The sequence below is a fragment of the Cyanistes caeruleus genome, chromosome 1 (genome assembly GCF_971803275.1).
Source record: "Cyanistes caeruleus chromosome 1, bCyaCae1.hap1.1, whole genome shotgun sequence".
Classification (NCBI taxonomy): domain Eukaryota; kingdom Metazoa; phylum Chordata; class Aves; order Passeriformes; family Paridae; genus Cyanistes; species Cyanistes caeruleus.
The window spans coordinates 85,485,524-85,506,256 of record NC_141701.1 but is presented as its reverse complement, the minus strand read 5'-3'; the positions used below and the strand labels follow the sequence as shown (position 1 = coordinate 85,506,256).

The following is a 20,733-nucleotide window of genomic DNA, read 5'->3' as shown; positions in this document are numbered from 1 at the left end:
ACATAAATCAGTTGAAAAAATACCTGCTCCTGTGAGCAGAAGATAAACCTTGTAATGATGAACCTCGCTTAGCCATTGTGTAAAATGCTGCAGTGTGTGCTCAGAGGTAGTGCTGGATGGTTCTCTTACCTACGTGCATCCCCACCTGTGCCAAGGTGACACCTCAGCCCATAAACCCCGGGCAACTCTGCTGGCACAGGTCGGCTCTCCCCCTGCTCCCGGACAAGGCAGGTTTTTGATTGATGGGATCCCCTATCAATCACCTACGCTGATGTCCCCGAGCGACAGCGCTGGCGCTGTGATCCTCTGTCACCACACCCCAGTTTTGCTGCCTCTCCCTCATCACCGCAACTCCAGAGCAGGGATTCCTTGGAGCACAAGGGGAAGGGAGTGATGGCAATGACGCTTTCAGCTGTGCTCTTGGTTCTGTCTTGGTGAGGATGCTTCCAGCTTTAATAAACCAGACGATCAAAGCCTTTGTGTAAATCCTGCCGTCAGGAGAATGGTTGTGCTGCTGACAGCACAGCCCAGCCCTGCGCAGCTCCTCAAGCCCTGCTTTTCTCAGCTGCAGGCTCCTGACATCCAGATCATCTCCTTCCAGCCCAACACGGGACGGCAACGGGTACCGGGGAGAAAAATTTCCCGGTCATTTTCTTTGCCAGTAAGACAGATATTTAATATACATATGAATGATCCTGGACCGGTTTTTTTAAGCCTTCAAAATCACATTTCTTTTCTTTACACTCTTCTGAAAATGCATATCAGAGACATCTGAGAGGCCAACGCAGCTGCTTGATAAGGTCTTTACAATCAATTTGCACGATCATGCCTTTAGCGAAGGAAAAATAAAGTGTTAACGAGTTGACAAGCACACTCTTTCCTACAGCAAGCAGCGCTGCCAGCCGCAATGTAACTGCAGGGAGGAGAGAGCAGGGTGGTGGCAGAAGACCTTGAAAAAAAAAATTCTTTGTTCAAACCGCTTACAAAGACTCCTGCTTCCCTAACATACCAAATCCGAGCTGGTCGAGGGAGGCAAAGGATTCAGTAGAAGTTAGACTTAGTACTGATGCAGGGCAGCGTGTTGCTATCGGGGTTTAAAGGATGAGTCGTTGGGGTGGAAAGAAAATTTTTTTAACCAACGAGAATGGAAACAAAAAAGGAGTATTTGCTGGTCATGTGGCTCCTGTAGCCCTGCGGTTCCAGATTCTGATCTGACGGCTGTAAATGAGGGTCTCGCCAGCGTTTCTACCCTCTGACACTGCTATTTGCAACAGGATCCTCAAACTGTGCAAATTTGTCCCATTGTACTTCAGCCCAAACATACACACACACCCCCCCCAAAAAATCCTACTTATGAAAGAAAGGAGCAAGACCAGATTTCAAGAATAACTCAGACAAGCAAGTGAACATTTTCTTTCATGCCTTGCTCTTTTGCATTTACTGAATTTGTTCCACATGAATGTAGAAACAGCTGCATCAGCAACAGTACTGAGGCTGGAACCTTATTAATATTTATGCCTGGCAAGCAGAGCACACAGGAATCAAAATGCTTTCCCATCATTGATTCAGGGACCCCAGCGTCCATTCAACATCTTGCCACGTTTGGTGGCCAGGCAAGAGGATTTATTAGAGAGCAGATCAATTTCTCATCAACACTCTCACACGGTAGTAGGCAAACTGCCCTTTGCCTCTTCTTACCTGCTCTTTGCTTCTTGTCATTTAGTAATTTCCTAATTAGAGAAACCATTTTTCATCTCTCTTTTGCACTTCTGTAGTTTATACTCCCACATATTATATATCCTTGAAGACTTTATAAATGCTTGAATTATTATTATTATTGTTATTATTATTATTATTATTATTATTATTATTATTATTATTATTATTATTATTATTATTATTATTATTATTATTATCTTATGTGGGGGCATACCCATCAGCCTCAGTGTGAACAAGATGAACCAGGAAATAACACTGTCACAGGTCCATTATGTGCTATGGGAAATCAAGTGCACAATATGTGACACTATGCACATGAAAGGTGTCATGTGGTCCTGGGATGTCCTTTAGAGCCTCTTCTGGGGCTTCTTACTGCTGTAATTTTTGCTGACAAAGCGCTGCAGTGAAAGTCCTTCAGCTGAGGCTGAGGGGTTTCCTTTCTGAGAGTACTGTGTGGGGTTCTGGCTGACAGCCTTGCTCCAGCTTCTCTTTTGTGAAAACAATCCTTACGTTTGTAATAAAGAGGAACTGGTGAGGAGGCAGGTGCTCTAAGAAAAAAATTTAACAGTCACTGAGTTTTTACTATTTGCTAGGAACAGTGACTTGTAGCAGCAGTAAAAGAAAAATAAAAAAATCTTGTGATCTGGCTGAAGCCCACTGTGGGGAGGATGCACCAGAAGCTCCTGGCTTCAGCAGAGATGGGGCCAGGGATGGCCCAGGATGGGCAGCACTGGCAGGGGCTATGGGGCAGCTGCCCTGGCTCTGGGCCCCTCTGGCAAGCGTGACAGCACTGTAGGGGTGACCCTGCTCCCCTGAGCTGCTGCCTGGGAGGATATGTGGGCTGTGAATACAGCAGGTCCACAACCCAGACCTCAGCCACTGGGGCTTTTTGGGTGACCAGAGCCCATCCAGCAGACAGGATGGTGTGGGACCACTGCTGACAGTGTAACCACCCCTCACTGTCCAGTCCTGGATCACCCTGTGCGTGTCTCATCGGGTACATGCTGGCATTAACCCTGGGTACTGTGGCCTGAAGGCAGCTTGGCTTTGATGAGCTGTGGGGTTTAAACATTGCACTGATGGGCAGAGACAGACTCTGGTGTGTTGGCCGGGCAGCTGCAGGTAAAAGGAGGAGGGCTGGACTTTGCTGCTCCCATGGATGCACCCTCAGTGTTGATGCATTGCAGTTTTCTGCTGCCTCTCTGTTTTCTTCCTTTAGGACCTCACAGCTTTCCATGCTGATGTTGATTCTACCCTGTCCTTCAGCCACTGATGATCATGTTCCTATAACCTTCTCTCTGCCTGCATTTGTACCTTTTCTTGTTAGGCAGGGGGCTGTGCTGCTGGCTTTCCCATGGCTTAGCAATTTTCTCAGGAGTCTGGGTCCAGGCAGCCCAGCTGGGCTGTCACAGGCAGGGGTTTTGTTGGGAGCAAGGGTAATGAGGGACACAGCACACAGCCTTGTCCCTTCCCAGCAGTGGGCAGAGGTGGCTCCAGCCACTGACAGACTGCAAGCAACCTGTAGGCAAAACCATGAAAAACGGAGATACTCAACAAAATTTTGTTTGCAAAATGTTTCTTCTCCATCTGCACCACCCTGAGTTCTTCTCAAATGTATGCAGGGTCCTCCCAGCCCACTCCTCACTGACTCTCTGCTGAGTTACAATGATTCTCACTGAGGAGCAAAATATTGGTTTGCCCTAAATGACCTAATGAGCCACCCTAGATGTCCAGATTGGTCTATGGTCTAAGACCTCAACCCATGAGAGCACAAACTTTCTAATTTTTGTATAATACAGCACCTTTTCCCTCAATATACAGGTCTAGGTGCCTTTCTTGGGGGTTTGGGCATAGCTTCAAGATCTGTAAGGAATTTCCATCCTTCTAAGAGGAGCCACAGACAAGGGGTGGAATCTGTGAAATGTGATGCTGAGCCATGGGACGGGTGCGAGTTTCTTTATAGAAAAAAACCTTCTAATGACCCACAAACTATGCTGCAGTACATCCCACAAAAGCCCATATTTTCTATTATAAATTAAAATGACTAAGTCTTTCCCTTGGGCTTTTGTTAGCTGGCTTTTGCAACCCTCTGCATTTAGCAAGGAAACCAGGACTTTCTTTCATCAGTGCCCACTTCAGTAGCTTAAAACAGAGGCTCTGACGGTGATCACACCCAACCTTGTAGTAGGAGAATGGGAACCACAAAAGGAAGCGGGGACAGGACACGTTAGCTAAAACTGGCTTGATCCTCTGAGCTTCCTTACGCAAACTCTTGACTGCGATTGTGTTATTCCTGTTCTTTTATGTCGACAACGACTGTGAACAACCTTGCAAGCTGGCATTTCATCCGCCCTGCCGCCGTTTCCGCAGTCCCCTACCCACAGTGCTTTTACAGCCTGGGAAATCAGCCTGGCGAGTGAAAATGTTGCAGGCTTTTTTTTTTTTTTTTTTTTTTTTTTTTTTTTTTTTTTGTGTGTGTGTGTGTTCCTTTCTCTTTCTCTTTTTTTTTTTTTTTTTTTTTTTTCTTTATTCTTTTTTTTTGTGCAGCTCGTTTCTGCCGGGCGGGGGGGGTGGTTGCCTGGGCAATGGGGATGGAGGAGCCCAGGCAGGGCCGGCCCCGGGGCTGGGGCTGGGGCAGGGGCTGCTCTGACAGACACAGCGGTGGGAGGCACAGCCAGAGAGGGGGGAGAGAGGCACGGGCAGCTAACAGCTGAACACTTCATTTCCCTGCAAGTAATTCACAGCAAGCTGCGCCGAACCTTTGAGGAACCCTTCGTCCCTAATACTCACCTTCGAATTAAAACGGACTTTGTCTGAAGTCTCCTGAAGTGATTTGAACGGCTGCCATTCATCTCTAAGGATTCAAGAGGCTGCAGAAAAGCTAGACCTGGGTTTCTTCTCTCATCCCTCTAAAAAGCAGCTGTTTATTTGAAAAACAAACATTTCACCTGTTTTATTTTTCTCAACGTTCTATGCAGCAGATATACTTGAATTCCCCCTGCTTCAAAAATGTATATTAGTTGATTCTAAGGCAAAGCAGTTGGGGTGGGTTTCTTTCCTCCACTGTTAATAATCTGTTTCCCTTGAATTGGATTTTAAAATGGCTTCCTTTGAAGCCTCAAGCTGTTAGGAATGAGCTTAGCGTAGGTATGGAGGATGTGTAAAATCAGCTACTCCCTTCTCACCGAAGTGTCATTCTTCTTCTCACGAGTATTCTTCTCGTAAAAAAACTGATATGCAGCGTACAACACTCAGAATACTTGGAAATTATAGCAGCAAAAAGTCACAGTAGCTGTATTTTGCACCAGCTCTGCTGTTACCGAGTTTTGCTGTGCCAGGGTTTTCAGGAGCACACCCGCCGCAGCCATGGGAAAGACTGGCATTACTTTGAGTCATTACCTGGAGTGGTCAGTGGTCCCCTGGAGCTGCTAATCTGCAAGCTATTCTTGAACAAATAATTATAGATGAGGATGTTGATTATGCAGTTAGCATGCCACCAAAAAAAAAACTGTTCGCTTGGAATTACAGCTACACATTGTTTGTGAAGCGTAGTCAACCAAATAATTAAATTGCTCCTGGCTTAGGCCAGTAAAAACAGATTTCACAGGGACTGCAAATGATCGGATTAATTTTTCTCAAAATCGCTACCGAAGAGACAAACGTGAGGGTGTATTTTCTAGCATGCCTTTTGGAGACGGGATGCCTTCTCACCGTAAGGCAAACAAAAGAAAGGTGTGGATGCGTTGGCATATCAATCAGAAGAAACTGGGTTGTGCCGAAGATTGCCTTGGAAGAAGGTAAAATCAGATCTGGAGTAATTCACAGGCAAGGTTAGCGATCTGCAGGTTAGAGAGATTAGGGACATCGACACGTGGATAGAACAAAGGAGGGAGAAAGAAGAAGAAACAGATTGAAGAAATATGGATTGAAAATGGTGATGTGCTTTAACCTGCACCTCTAGAGCAGCTGAAGCGTAGAATAGATGAAGTAGCCTTCATCTAGCGGGTCACTGGAACGGGGTTTAGTGGAGTCCCGCCCGGCGCCTGTGCTATCGGGGCTCGGAGCAGCTCCCGAGGGAGCCGCGCCCTCTCTCCGCTGCACATGCACACCGGCACCGTGGGGACAAGCAGGCGATGCCGAGGAGGAGCCGCCACGCCGGGCTCACCGTCCCGAAGGGCACCGGGCACGACGGGAACCGTGCCGCCCTGCCCGTGCTCTTCCTCCCCGCCACCTCCTCTTCCTCAGGCGCCGTGGGCAAGTGCCGTGCCCTGTCCGCCACCGCCTGCCCTCCCTGCCACCGCTGTAATGCCCGCGGTGACACAGGGGGCTGCTCGGAAATAAAGTGGGGGACCAGAAATCATCTCTGGGGACCACATGTTCAACCCTCTCCTGCTCCCCCCCTCTTTCATCCCTCAGCATCTGTAAATCCGCAAAGAAGCGAGGAAGAGCATGACCCTCTTGCTGCAGAGCTGGGGGAAGCACCCCCCTCTAGCCCCTGGCCCTGTGCAGCAGCCCCGCGCTATTGTCCGCTCGCTGCTGCCTGCGGCCGGACGGGGGGACAGCGCGGAGCAGGGCGCTGGGCTGGAGAGCGGCTCCTGGCTCAGTTGCGGGGACCAAATGCCACCTTTTTAGGCACAGAACGAGAAGCCGAGCTGGGCACCGAGGAGAGGCAGGCGGAGACCGCTCGAGGGCAGGGCTGGCGGACAGCATCACCGCACAGCCCGTGCTGGAGGGAAGCCCTCCCGCATCGTGCCGGGGATAGATAAACCGGGTCAGGGCGCGGGGCTCCTGACCGCCGGTGCGGGCTGGTGCGGGCAGACGGGCGGCAACCACGGGCGCCTGCTGGTGCCGGAGGGTGCGCGGTGCCCCCACGGGGGAGGGAGTCTCCCGCCGGCACCGTGCGAACGGAGACACCGGCGGGGGGGCGGGGGCAGCCGCGGGGTTCCCCCTCCCTCCCCCCCGACGGCAACGCCCGCTGCTGCGGCAGGGAAGGCTGCCCTTCGCGGGGAACAAAAGGCTGCGGCGGCGGCGGGAGGGCGAAGGGTGGGACGGCGGCCGCAGGGAGGTTCCGCGGTTCACACGTGGGGGGCCCGGCCCGGCAGCCCCATCGCGGCGTTCGGCGCCTTTGTCCCCGCTGTCAGCGCCGAACCGGGGCGGCGGCGGCGCGCCCCGACCGCTCCCGCCGGCCACGCCCTGGCCACGCCCCCAGCGCCAGGCCACGCCCCCGAGCCCGACACAATGCCGCTGCCGCGCCCCGCCCCCGCGCGCTCATTGGCTCCGCGCCGTTCCCGCATGACGTCACCGGCGGGGCGGGGCGCGGCGCCCGATTTAAGGGGCGGCGAGGGGCGCGGCCGCCGCAGCGAGTGCGGGAGCGGGCGGAGCAGGAGGTGAAGGCGGCAGGAGCAGCGGGGCGGCACCTTTGGACACCGGCACCATGCGTGAGATCGTGCACATTCAAGCTGGGCAGTGCGGCAACCAGATTGGCGCCAAGGTACGAACCGACGACCCGTTCGTCTGCCCGGGACTCCTCGCGTGGGGCGGTGCCCGCTCAGCCCGCGTGTCCCGCGGAGAGCGCTGCCGGGAGGGAGAGACCCCGGCTTCCCGCTACGGAGCGCCCTCGGGCTCTCCCGTCCCTGGGAGGGTCCGCGTGGGACGGTTCCCGGCTGTTCCATCTTCGGGGGAAGCGTTCTGGGGCTTCCGTGCCGCGGGTGCAGCGCGCCTTGGGGAAGAAGGGTAGGGCGGGGGCATCAGCTGCTGTCCATCAGCCCCCCGCGGACTGCAGGGGTCCCGGGCGGGGGAAGGGGCGTCGAGGCGGTGCCACACCCCTCCCGTCGGTGGGGGGGTGTGCAGGGCGCGGTAGCGGCTCCGTCTGGCCGGGGGGCCGCACCCGCGCACGGCGAATCCCCGCGCGCCACGTGGCGAGGATTTGGCCAGGGGGCGAGAGAGGGGCGTGGCGGCACTGACCACCCTTCGGTCCCCTCAGTTCTGGGAGGTCATCAGCGATGAGCACGGCATCGACCCTACGGGCAGCTACCACGGGGACAGCGACCTGCAGCTGGAGAGGATCAACGTCTACTACAATGAAGCCACCGGTAACGCCCCTCTGTAATGAGCTTTCCGGGGGAGGGGCCATAGGGTGTGCACCCCAGCCCTCCCCGCAGTGGGTGACACCCCAGTACAGCTTAAATGGCTGCTTTGTTTTCCCATCCCTGCATCTTTCTAAGTTTCCATGCTCTCAGCAGCAAATCGTAGGGGAGCGGAAGGGAGCACAGCAGGGCTCCTGTGACACTGGCTGCTGACTGCGGGGCTGTGACGCTGCTGCTGGTTCCTCCCACAGGTAACAAGTATGTCCCCCGTGCCATCCTCGTGGACCTGGAGCCCGGCACCATGGACTCCGTGCGCTCCGGCCCCTTTGGACAGATCTTCCGTCCCGACAACTTTGTCTTTGGTGAGTGACTGTGGGGTGGAGGAGTTGCCAGAGAGGAGCTCCTGGCACAGAAAAGACTTGGAGCGAGCATGCAAGTGTCTCTGAATCCCCATAGCAGAGTGGGGATGGAAGGGGGGGGAGGAGCCCGTAGGGAAGGGGCAGTGGCATCATCCGTGCTTGTCCCCGGGCCGCTAACGTGGGCCCTGGCTTGTGGTGTGCCCTGTAGGTCAGAGCGGGGCTGGCAACAACTGGGCCAAGGGGCACTACACGGAAGGCGCAGAGCTGGTGGACTCCGTGCTGGACGTGGTGAGGAAGGAGTCGGAGAGCTGTGACTGCCTCCAGGGCTTCCAGTTGACCCACTCTCTGGGCGGAGGCACGGGCTCCGGCATGGGCACCCTCCTGATCAGCAAGATCCGCGAGGAGTACCCCGACCGCATCATGAACACCTTCAGCGTCATGCCCTCGCCCAAGGTGTCGGACACGGTGGTGGAGCCCTACAATGCCACCCTCTCTGTGCACCAGCTGGTGGAGAACACGGACGAGACCTACTGCATTGACAACGAGGCCCTGTATGACATTTGCTTCCGCACCCTGAAGCTGACCACTCCCACCTACGGGGACCTCAACCACCTGGTGTCGGCCACCATGAGCGGCGTGACCACCTGCCTTCGCTTCCCCGGCCAGCTGAACGCCGACCTGCGCAAGCTGGCGGTCAACATGGTGCCTTTCCCGCGGCTGCACTTCTTCATGCCGGGCTTTGCCCCGCTGACCAGCCGCGGCAGCCAGCAGTACCGCGCCCTGACGGTGCCCGAGCTGACGCAGCAGATGTTCGACTCCAAGAACATGATGGCCGCCTGCGACCCCCGCCACGGCCGCTACCTGACGGTGGCCGCCATCTTCCGGGGCCGCATGTCCATGAAGGAGGTGGACGAGCAGATGCTCAACGTGCAGAACAAGAACAGCAGCTACTTTGTGGAGTGGATCCCCAACAACGTGAAGACGGCCGTCTGCGACATCCCCCCGCGCGGCCTCAAGATGTCGGCCACCTTCATCGGCAACAGCACGGCCATCCAGGAGCTCTTCAAGAGGATCTCGGAGCAGTTCACGGCCATGTTCCGGCGCAAGGCTTTCTTGCACTGGTACACCGGCGAGGGCATGGATGAAATGGAGTTCACGGAGGCCGAGAGCAACATGAATGATCTGGTCTCTGAATACCAGCAATACCAGGATGCCACTGCTGATGAGCAGGGGGAGTTCGAAGAGGAGGGAGAGGAGGATGAGGCGTAAAGTTGAGATGGGTAGGAGTTAAGTATAGTCTGAGCAGGCAAGTATTCATTGAGAGAAGGAATCTGTGCAGTTGTGCTGAAGCATGCATTTTTTAATTTGGTGCTCTCCACTGTTGCTTCTGTCAGCAGTTTTGTATCCTTGACTGTCCAATGTAACAGTAGTTGCAAAATACTTCAGAGTCTTCTGTTGAAATGGTTAACTTCTCAAACATAAAGGCTTTTTGTGTCCTAAACTGTCTCCTCTACTTTTTTTTCTCTCTAGATTAAGCAAGTAATCCTTATGTAGTTTTCTGTGGCTTCATTTCTCGGTTTATTCCTCAATCTCAGTGAAAGGTTAAGCTCAATAAAGTAAGAATTCTCAGGCTGTGAATTTAGCAACATATGGAAACTGTAGTAGCTCAGCTGAAGATGCCAGGTGATTTATGGAAACTCCTGTGTTTAACAGCTTAGCTAATTGTTGCAGCAAAAGCTGCTTTAGCTGATAAAAACAAGATACTGCACTCGTGCAGTTCCTCTTCATGGGCATACATCATAGAGAGGTCAGAGAGAGAAGGTATTGAATTCCACATTACAGGCTGTCAAAACTGATTTGACAGGATAGCTGCAGGCTTTCCTACTGCCATTCAGCAGCTTATTTAACTTGTTCCAGGGACTATAGCACAGGCATATGGGTGGCTGACTGTGATTTGACTTGATGCTGAGCTTGCTTATCTTCCCCTCAACTCTCCTTTCTAAATACAAAAATTCCATGAAGAAAAGCTCGGGTCTGTACTAGCAGGGAACTTGAGAGCTCAGGTAAAAACCCAAGCTTTTTCTCTTCAAGAATATAATTTGTTTTTCCCACAAATAGCTGCTAACCTGCCCTTAACTGTAAAGTGATTTCTACAGGGCAATCAATTTCCTTTAGGAGATATGAGGTGATGGGCAAATTTCTAGACTCAAAAGGCTGCCCAGAGCATACCATACAATCTTAGTGACCTGTAGATACCCTGAGAATAGCTGTCTCCAAGTTACATGTTTACAGGGCAATTGTTTACTCCTGGTCCCTGCAGGAGATGGACCTCTACCCAGGCAGGGAGAGCAGTGCAGCTCCACCCTGCTGTGCATCTTTGCAAAGGTAAGTGTTGTTTCTTTACAGTGAGGGAGGTGGGACTGATGTTTCTATGTTCTTAGAGGATGCAAGAACCCTGAATGAATCTGCAATGTTTTTAATAGTAGTTAGCCAAGTTTCATAGGTCATAACTCTCCTACAAAGCAAGAGTGAAATCCCTGGTGGGGTTCAGCAGTTACCCAATAAGTAAGCTTAGCCCTTAGTTCATCCAAAAACCACTTAGGGGAGTGGTCCTTCCCTAAAAAAACATGTGTTGCTAAGAGAACTGCTACCAATGCTACAATTGCTGCAGTCCTTACTGTTCTGAAAGAGCTGGTATTCACATGTGTGCAGCCTCTATTGTGATCCTTTACTGAAATGCTTGCAAGGCATTACTGGAATAAAGGATTAAAAGGGAGCTGCTGTGCATAACTAATATCTTGCCTGTTTAGAGTCCTCTGCCTGTGGACGCTGCTCTGAATGTACGCTGTTCTTTGCTGATGGGCCTAGCTACACTGGTGTGTGCAGGACATCAGGCACTTGCTAAAAGCTTCTCTCATCTCTAGGTTTGGTTTCTGGTTTACAGAGGAGTGAGAAGCTCTTAAACTGTCTGGACTGTCAGTAAACAAATGCAGCTGTGTATACCCACAACAGTACTTGCATTTCTTAACACTTGAGCAGTTCTAGGATTAAACATTAGACAAATTGAGGTTATTTTAGTAACTGAGTTAATACATGCTGCCTCAGGCCCTTAGGTTATTTCCTTAGGGGAAATAAAACACTGTATTTGGTTGCCACAGTAACCTTGCCTTGACATTACCTAGGTAGATTGCACTTGAAACTGTTGATCCTATAGCTCTGGGTCTGCATAGGAATCTAAACAGTGTCACTGAAAGAGGAGACCTTGGTCTTTGATAGTAAGGATCTTCCTTTCAGCTGTGACACTGTAGCAGGTTTCACTAGTTTTCAGCACGTCTAGCATCTAATTCTTAGTGTAATTACACTCTGTCTCTAGCTAATCCTTAAATATAGCTGCCCAAGTGACACATTTCACTACAGCTCTCTTCCTAGAAAGTAGGACACCATCCTACATGGCTTGCTGTCATTTGTAGTCTTTTTTTTGTTCTAGAGGAAGAAAACCCAGAAATAGAAATACTCTAGAAAGCAGCATGTCCTTTCATAAATCCTACATGTCTTGTCAGTCATAATCATTAAAAAAAAATTAAAAATCACACCATAATTTCAGTAGGAGTTGAGAAATAATAAAAAAAAGGGATACTGAAAGATTTGAAGGGAAGGTTCAAAGCTTGGTGGGAACAGTAAGTCAAATATAAGGGAGGTTAAGTCTCATCCTGGGCCTGGGACTGCAGTCTATTTTTGTCTATCTTTGATCTTCAGCTTTATTAGTATTGCCCAGGAGACCTTTCATTATAAAAACTGGAGCTGACTGCTATATGCCAAGCAATAAAGGGGTATCTTCACAGGTCTTTGTGGTTGCAATTTTTCTGTTTCACAAAGAAAGCAGAATCACTGGAAATATTTTAGATTGGGTTATCTGACTACTGTAACCTCTCCTGGGTGTAGATTTATATTTGTCCATGTAATGAACAATATGTTTAGGGCTGAAGGTCTTGCATGAGGCATTCTGTTTGGAAGAAACGGGGAAAGAAAATATTGAATTAGTGGTCTGCAGATTAGGCCACTTATAATGGCTGATTTGTGTTGAGATATAAGTTAATAATATAAAACAATCTATTTTCATTTCAATAGATCTGTTGTGGCCTGAAGGGAAGCATTCTCCTCTGTTGACAATTAGAGCTGATGCTGTTGGGGAAGGGAACAATATCTTTATTTATTTATTTTTAATTCCCATTGTTAAATGTGTGGAACTTTTAAGCATGTTAGTAGAATGTCTTGACCAAGGCAAACAATCAGTGCTTGACTGCTGTTAAGTGCAAGAGGGTAAAGATAAATAAGGTTGTAAAAGCAACGAGGCAGCATGCAGGTTTAATTTAAATAGAAATGGCATGAGTTGCAGTAGCACTGGGATGCCCTCTTTCCTAATTTCTCTTCCCTGTTTATTTCTCAAACATCAGTCTAAGCCATTGTGGTGTGTTGTGGAAATATAATCCAGTATGTGGTCTGATATTTCAAAACTCTTAATGGGATTGTAAACTGACATCTGTTTTCCAACAGATGTTTTCCAGTCTTTCAAGTGGGAGCAATAATGATTCTCCTCTTCCCAAGATATATTAAGTGCCTATTTAAATCAGAAATCAGGTTGCATTCAGCATACAATGGTCCTGGTGATGTGATAGTCTAAGAATCATACCTGAGGCTCATCCTGTTGACAGGTGTATCCTTTCAGAAGCTATGAGGTGAAGAACAGAGTAAGCCAATAGGATTTATAACATGAAGAAAGAAGAAAATCCAGATGTTTGTGTCTCCTGTCCAGTGAATTCCCTGCAAAAATAGGGCAAACCCCTAATCTTTAGCTCAGAGGTGCCGTGCTAGTCAGTTCTTCTGTACGTGCAAGTTCTATGAGCTTAAAGAAGTAGTGATGGGCTGACAGAGTCCGTATGGAGTAGTGCTGCAATGCACTACTGCAGAGCACAGCTCTGGTGCCCAGAGCAACCCTGGCAAAGTGGTGTGAGAGGGACAAGTTTTCTTGCCTCACTTGAAAAAGTTGGGGCCCATAACAATGCTCCCTGCATCTTTTGTTTGTCCTTTGTCCTGTAATCTCCACAGCCAAGTTATGTGTAAGATCAGAATGAAACCCAGTAATGGTTTCAGTAGGACAAGTTTCACGATTGTTCCACTGAAACCACTTTCCAAACAACCCCCTCTCTTCTCCCACCCAAAACAACCTGAAGCCAACCCCCCATATCTCATTGTTTTATTGCTTTTTTTTTTTTTTTTTTAAAGAAGGGCTGTTAATCTATATTAGATTCTGCCTCACAGTGGGAGGTGCTTTAACTAATGCTTTCTGTTTAATGAAGCCTAATATTTTTGTTTGCTATAGCTATTAGGAGCTAAAATCTTCTCTGGAGAAATCATGTGAATATTCCCTATTATTTGATACACAACTTTTCTCCCAAAGGATGTTGTTCTACTTTTCCTCTCCACATTAAAGCATAATGAACAAAATGAACTTCTAGGGACTGTTCAGAAATGGCAGCCTGCACACGAGTTATAGGTAACATTATTCCTTCAAGCCTGTTCATTATAGGGAAGGCACTGTTTTTCGTTTACAAATCATCCCCTTCTCAATCTTCCCATTTGTTTTTTCAGCTGCTTCTACATTTCCACAGAACAAAGCTTTTGATGTTTTATATGTGGCTGGGGTAATCTGAGTAAGGTTATTTTTCCCCCCCTCCCCTTTCTTCAGCTAAAAATAAACCTCTACAGAAAAGGAGCCAAATATATGTGAATATGTTTGTGTGACTAAAAAAAAATAAAATATTGAGAATATTTCACCTTCCAATCTAAAATCCATTCATACTAAGCACCTGCCTTTTGATACATCACTAATCACCTGTCCTGGTCTGTTTGTTAATTATTAAAATGGGAAAGACCAGACTATTTATTCTCAGCTACTCCCATTTGATTGTGTCTTTTCTTTAGCTTGCTTACAAGAAAATTCAAAATGGAAGCATTTGGTCACAGGAAAGTGCCTCAGGCCATGATGCATTTTGGAAAAAGACATTTCTTGGCCCTGAGTCTCCTGGACACTTGTCCAGCTGGAGCCCTCTGAGCACTGGAAACCAAGGCAGCAGAGGGAGGGTGTGGGGGACACTGTGAAAGCCTGCCCATCTCCAAATATTCTGCCTGCAAAGGACATGGTGCAGGTGATAACTCCTCTCCCTGAGAAATTTAACAAGAACTGAACTGTTTCCTTGCTCCTAACTTTGCTCCTATTTTAAGTATTTTATTTGTGAATCTGCCAGAAAGAAAAATTGTGTTGTGTCTCTTTGAAGTGTGTGTATGAGAAGGCTATCTATTTACAGTATCTAGGTAAAAAAGAAATAATTTAAGAGTATGTCATTGCTTCCTCCCCAGTCAAAGTCACTTTTCCCTTACAGGCAGAATTCCACTTGTAGGGGAAGAAATCAAGTTAGCTGTTAAATTCTTGTTTATTAACATTTGGTTCTTGTAGTGTAGAGATTTTTCAACTGGTCTCAATTCATCCATATGTCATCCTTAATAATCAGGTTATTTTTCTCACTTGGCTTCCTTGGGAAGCTTAAGGCATAGTGGTTTTTTTGGTGGCTTTTGTTTGTTTGGTTTTTGGGGTTTTTTTTCCTCCTTTCTGGCAAGAATGCCTTTATCATTGGAAAAAAAAGTTAATATTTCAGTTTAAGCACAAGTGTGAAAAAAACCCACACTTGCTCCAGAGGATGAAGTGGCTACCCTGGCAGAGGTTGTGTGCTTATTCAGTAAAAGGTTCTGTGTTGTTTTGCAGTGAAAAATGTTTCCACATTTTCCATGAATGCAATAGAAAGATACTGCCTGCCTCCATAGTGAATAATTAAACAGGGGTTTCAAGCAGAATTCAAATGGTCTCACAACAAGCTTTACAAACACTTAATGAAATTCAAGCACTGACTTCTTACAGCATGCTTCTCTGCATCCAGCATACTGCTGGTCTTATAATTAATAAATTGATTGTGTGGCTGTTTTTTGAAATTTCAGCTAAGAAATTTCCAGCTCCACCCTAGCAGGCAGGGATTAGAGATTTTATTGCCATTGAGAAAACTGCCACTTCCTTAGGCAAGGCTGATTTTGTATCCTCCAGCTGCTAAAAAGGATGGTCCTATTCCCTTTGCCCCACTTCAGGTGTTACCTTTGTGTCATTTCCTCTACCAGCTCCAGAGCATGTCTGACCCTTTCACCAGCCTTTTCCTCTTCCTTAACTCCACAGATAAGGACAGAAAACTGAGGGGGTGGAAGGTTTTTCTTCAATTAGGTGGTGTGCCAGAGGGAGAGCTTGGGCAAAGAAGGAGGGAAATGTGGGCAGCTGGAAGCAGGAGAGAGCAAAACAAGGTATTTGGTTGGTTCAGCCACCTAATGCAACATCACCCTGAACTCTCCCGCAGAGAACCCGGGCAATTTTAAACAATGTACACTGAATCACACCACAAACTACCGCATCTCTTAGCAGACCTCACAAGATGTAGTTCAGAGTTTGCCCAGCCTCAGTTTGAGTTACAAGTAACTATCGGATTGCAAGAAAGCAAGGAGCTAAGGAACAAAAGAAACAGTAACTAGCAGATCAAAGTCTCTATCTCTGCCTTGTTCTTGATGACGTGAAGGAAATGAACTGCCCTGGAAAACATGCTATCAGCGTTTCATTTATTTTGATGCTGGAATCTTAGTCAGGACCCAGTTTGTAAGGATATCAGATGTATTTCATCTACTGAGCAATCTTAAAAGGTAAATGCAGCCTGGATGGGGGCAGGAGCCATCTGGCTGCTAACCCATTACATCTGGTGTGCCAAGAGGAAATAATGAGAGGCTGCATTGTTTTGCTTTTCTTCTCAGTAAATCGCTGCCTGATGATGATCACCACATTTTTCCCTTTTTGGAATAGTTTTGCAACATGTGATCGTGTTTATTATGGTAACTTTGGAAGCCAGAGAAGTGGGGTTCTGTTTGCTGTGTCCTGTACAAGCACATTCACAGAAATGCCTGACTCAGAGGCTATAATCTAAATTCACAAGAGGAACCATATGGTGTGGAAGAAATATTAGATTCATCAAGAAACAGTTCTCCCCTCTAAAGGTGCATGGGTTATTTTAAAATTGACAGTGTCCCAAATTGCTCTGTAATGTGATTTTCACTCACACGCTTATCCTCTCTCCTCTTTTGTTCTTGGTCAAACACAGAGATCCTCAGGTATAATAAACACAAGTTTAGAGGGCTCTACAATGAAACTACTTTTGTTCATTCATATAAACATGCTCAGTATTTAACAGCTTCTAATGCCTGCAGTGAGTTGTAATATTGAAATAAAAATAGATTTCTCTTTAAGGTATCTTATTACTAGTATTAAAATTGCTTTCACAATTATTCCATCCTCTTGCTGGCAGAATATTCTTCTATCTTAATGCATATTGCAAATGATTAAGCATCATGTTCCAAAGGTGACCTCATCAGGTGGGAATGTCATAATTATCAGGTAGAAGGCAAACAATGATGTAATGAACAGAGCCGGCTCATTTGAGTACCAACAGAAAGACTCAAAAAGCCTGAGCACCACATGATATCACCCCTCACAAATGACTGAGAATAAAGCCGTGGGCAGACATTTTGTGCACTTGAGACGCTCTCCTATTTGTACATTTGTGATTCTTTCTCAAACAATGGGAAATCACAGACAGACATGAAAATGTTGTGGGATCCCTGTTGCCTCCCTTGAGCATCCATCGCCAGGCTCCACCGTTGCCTTGGAAACTGGGTAGGCAGGGCTTGATGCAGGCAAGGGAGGAGGCTGTGGCAGAGTTTTGACTGCCGAGGGGCCCATGGGTGTTCCTGGGCACATGCCCTGCCTTTCTATGAATGGGAGAATTTAGGCTTTCATTTGCAATTCTGACAACTTAGAATTTATAGAGCTATATTAAAAAAAACAAAACAAAAAAACACCAATAGGGAACACTCATATCTATTTAAGTATCCTTGTTGGCTAAGATTTGTTTAAGTGTTTGCCATAATGAAACGTTCTGAATTGACATTCAAGTAGTTGACATTTAGTTCGATTCACTGTGTGTTCATGGATGTTCAGCATTGCTGAAGGAACCTGTACACATAAACATGTACTTCCTTTTAGGTACTCAGAATAAAACCTGGAGCTACATCCCACCCTGAAAAATACAGTGGGGATCTATGAAGAGACCAGTATTACAGTATCTTATTTTCTTAATTTCCTAGTTTCTTAATAAAAGCTCAGAATTCTCAGTGGAATAACTTTAAAGGAGGTCATTGTGTGCATGTGGGAAGACAACATCTCTGGTAGTGTTCAGGTGTCTTCAAGATAAGATTCATAATGCTTCAAGCTGGAATATTCTGGCATCCAAAAAGCTCTTCAGTGTCTGTGGATCCCTCAGAGATGCAGTTGTGTTGCAGTTCCACCAGTAGTTAGAAGATGTAACTGCCTGCTGCTGCCCAAAGGAGTGGGTTATGCCTAGAGCAAGTACAAATGTATATGTAGAAGTGGTGTGAACAATAACAAAGGCTGCCTGTGATTAAGTGTTGCTGAAATATGTCAAAGGAAAATACTAACGACAGCTGGGATACAAAGAGCACAAACTCCTAAAGAATTTGGTGAAAAGATCTCAGTGCCAGAACAGCCCTGGATACTTTGTGATTGCAAAAGCCACATGGAATATCACCACACTTAATTCCCTGTGTTGCAAAGCTCAAGCCAATCTGTGCTCATGACATTTCACGGCAGCTGAGGTTTCTTCACTAGGCAAGAAAATGAGCTACAGTTGATAAGAAAGTCAATTCACTGGAGCAAACTGAGAGGCACTTTTGAAAATACAGCCAAAGCACTTTTTCAAGGTCACAGCAGCCAAATTCCAAATTCCAGGCAAAGATATGGTACTTCTTTAGCCACTAGTATTTCCTGCTGTTGATAAAAAAAAAAAAAAAAAAAAAAAAAAAAAAAGAAAAGAAAAAAAAAAGAGACTGGTGACATTATGCATTGATTTATATTGTGTTAAGCATAGCTAACCTGAGTATCATGTAAACAATTCTGATCAGACTGACTTTATTCTTGATAGTGATAATGATTTCCCACATCAATTATTACCTCACCTTTGCAAAAATCTTCTTGTTTTGAAGGTGTTTTAACACCTATTGCAATAGAATGTTATAATGTAGTGTGAAACTGAGATTAATAAACGGCCAGTCTGGTGTTGCTGATTACACACAGCCTCCCACTCCTCTCTTTCATACAACCACACAATTGTGGTGGTTGGACAGAACCTCTGGGATTATCTAGTCTAGTCCTTTACTTTGCCTGACAAGGTTAGCTAGAACAGGCTAATCAGGGTTGTCCCCCCTTAGGGTTTTGACTGTCTCTGAGACTGGACACACCACAGTCTCTCTGGGCAACCTGTATTGGAACAAAGCATTTTTTTAAAATTTATTTTTATTTTTATTTTTTTTTTATGTTCAGGTTTCTGTATTTCATTCTGTGTCCACTGCCCCTCTTCCTGTCACTGCACACCTCTGAGAGGAGCCTGGCTCCATCTTTTTTACTGCCTCCTATCAAGTATTTATACACATTGATAAGAATCCTCTAAGCCTTCTCCCGGAAAATTGATCCCAGCTTTCAGCCATTCCTTGTATGACAGATGCCCCATTTCCTTAACAGCCTTCATGGCCTTTCATTGGACTCACTCCAAAATGCCCATCTCTCTCTCATATTGGGGAGCCCAGAATTGGGTGTAAAACTCCAGATGTGTCCCACCCCAGTTTATACCCTTCCTTGACCTGCTGGTAACAGTCTTCCTTAAATAAAGATGTTGCTAGACAACCCATGCTGTTAGGGCACACTGCTCACTCATGTCAACTTAGTGTCCATCAGGATCCCCAGGTCTTTTTTGGCCAAGCTCCTTTCCATCTGGGTGGTCCCCAGCATGTACTAGTTTAGTGGGTTGTTCCTTCCCAGGTGCAGGACTTTGCACTTCCCTTTGTTAAACTGCATGAGGTTCCTGTCGGCCTGTTTCTCCAGCCTACTGAAGTCACTCTGGATTGGCAGCCAGCACAACCCCCTGGTGTATCAGTCCCTCCTCCCAGTTCTGTATCGTCAGCAGACCTGCTGAGGGTGCACTCTTTTGACATTTAACTCACTAATGGAGCAGTGGATCAGTCTAATGGCTACTAATGGCCAAGGATCAGTCACTGGAGTACAGCACCAGCGGCTGGCGTCTGAATTTAATGTTGCTGGTGTCAAGCCCTTCAGCTTGGCAGTTCAGCCAGTTTTCACTCCATCTAGTCCATTTGTCTAAGCCATACCTCATCAATTGGCCTATAGGGATGTTATAGGAGACAGTTCAAAAGCTTTCACAAAATAAACAATGTTAATTACGGTCAGCCTGTTAACACTTGGCAAAGCTTTAGAGTTTGCAGTACCATGATGTCCCCTTGGAGCTTTAATGTTGTGCTTAAAATGAACTCTCTCCAGTTCGATTATGCTGAACACAAGGTACATGGTTTTGCATCCTCTTTACCATCCGATTCCTTGATTTTTGGTGGGCTGTCATCTCCCTTCCCTGGTGCTAGTGTATAGCTGTCTTCAACAGGGTGGCCAGTTGGGTGGCACAGCTACTTTCACTTCTGAAAAAAAATAAGAGCTGTGAATCAAGTACTGTTTTACAATTAAATTCAACAGTTTCTGCACAATCCATTATAGACCATGCTGAAATTTGTTTCAGATGTTCTCCTTGGCAGCAGTGCAGATACAGGTGTGTATCACAGCTGATTCAATTATATTCTTCTTGTCCTTGAACTGTCCCTCCTTCCTTGGTCATCCACCATGTACTTATCTCAGTGTTTTTCTGTGAGAGGTCAGACAGAGATGCTACTAGCAGGATTCAAAGTTTTCAAAAATGAGGTGTGTCACAGGTATCTGGTAACACAGACTATAACTTCACTTACAGAAAAGAAACATATCCCATTCCTGTGTGTGTTAAACTGTTATCACTGCTGGATAACTCCCAGAAAAAGCCATCCTCTAGCAGCAGCAGAAAATCTCATGCCAGCCTTTTGTGTTTCTGAAATTAGAGCCTCATGTATACACGTTAAGCAGCAATATCTAAAGCAGAGTTTTGTGCTTGAAAGTGGCTATGGGCTTTAACATCACCACTCTGCTTGTTTCAGGTGCCCAAGCTACGGAAAAATTATGCTTGTGCTTCAAACATACTGAAACATGATTAAACAGGTCTGAGCTAGAAATACAGGCTTGAGGGTGCTAATAAAACATAGCAGCATGTGTTTTGCTGCTGTGGCGTAGTAGAGTTGAAGGAAGCAAGGGGACGAGTTCCAACAGGTGTACAAAGAAGAGTTAGGCGATTTTGTTTTCTTTTTCACCCCAAGATAAGCCACATCGTTTCCGATTCCAGCCTTTTCCCCGACGGCTAAAGGCGAAGTTCCCCCGGCGCCCCAAGCCAGCGGCGTTTAGCACGCGGATGGGGGGCCCAGCCTGT

The 20,733-nt window shown here is 47.1% G+C and overlaps 1 protein-coding gene across 1 annotated transcript; it reads left to right on the top strand.

Moving 5' to 3' along the window:
• Positions 1 to 7,040: 7,040 nt before the first annotated feature.
• LOC147655687 (tubulin beta-2 chain) lies at positions 7,041 to 9,665 on the top strand. Its single transcript, XM_086900451.1, has 4 exons — positions 7,041 to 7,210; positions 7,703 to 7,811; positions 8,057 to 8,167; positions 8,373 to 9,665. Exons 1-4 carry the CDS (start codon positions 7,154 to 7,156, stop codon positions 9,431 to 9,433), a joined length of 1,338 nt encoding a protein of 445 aa, XP_086756577.1. The 5' UTR covers positions 7,041 to 7,153; the 3' UTR covers positions 9,434 to 9,665.
• The last annotated feature ends 11,068 nt before the right edge of the window (positions 9,666 to 20,733 follow it).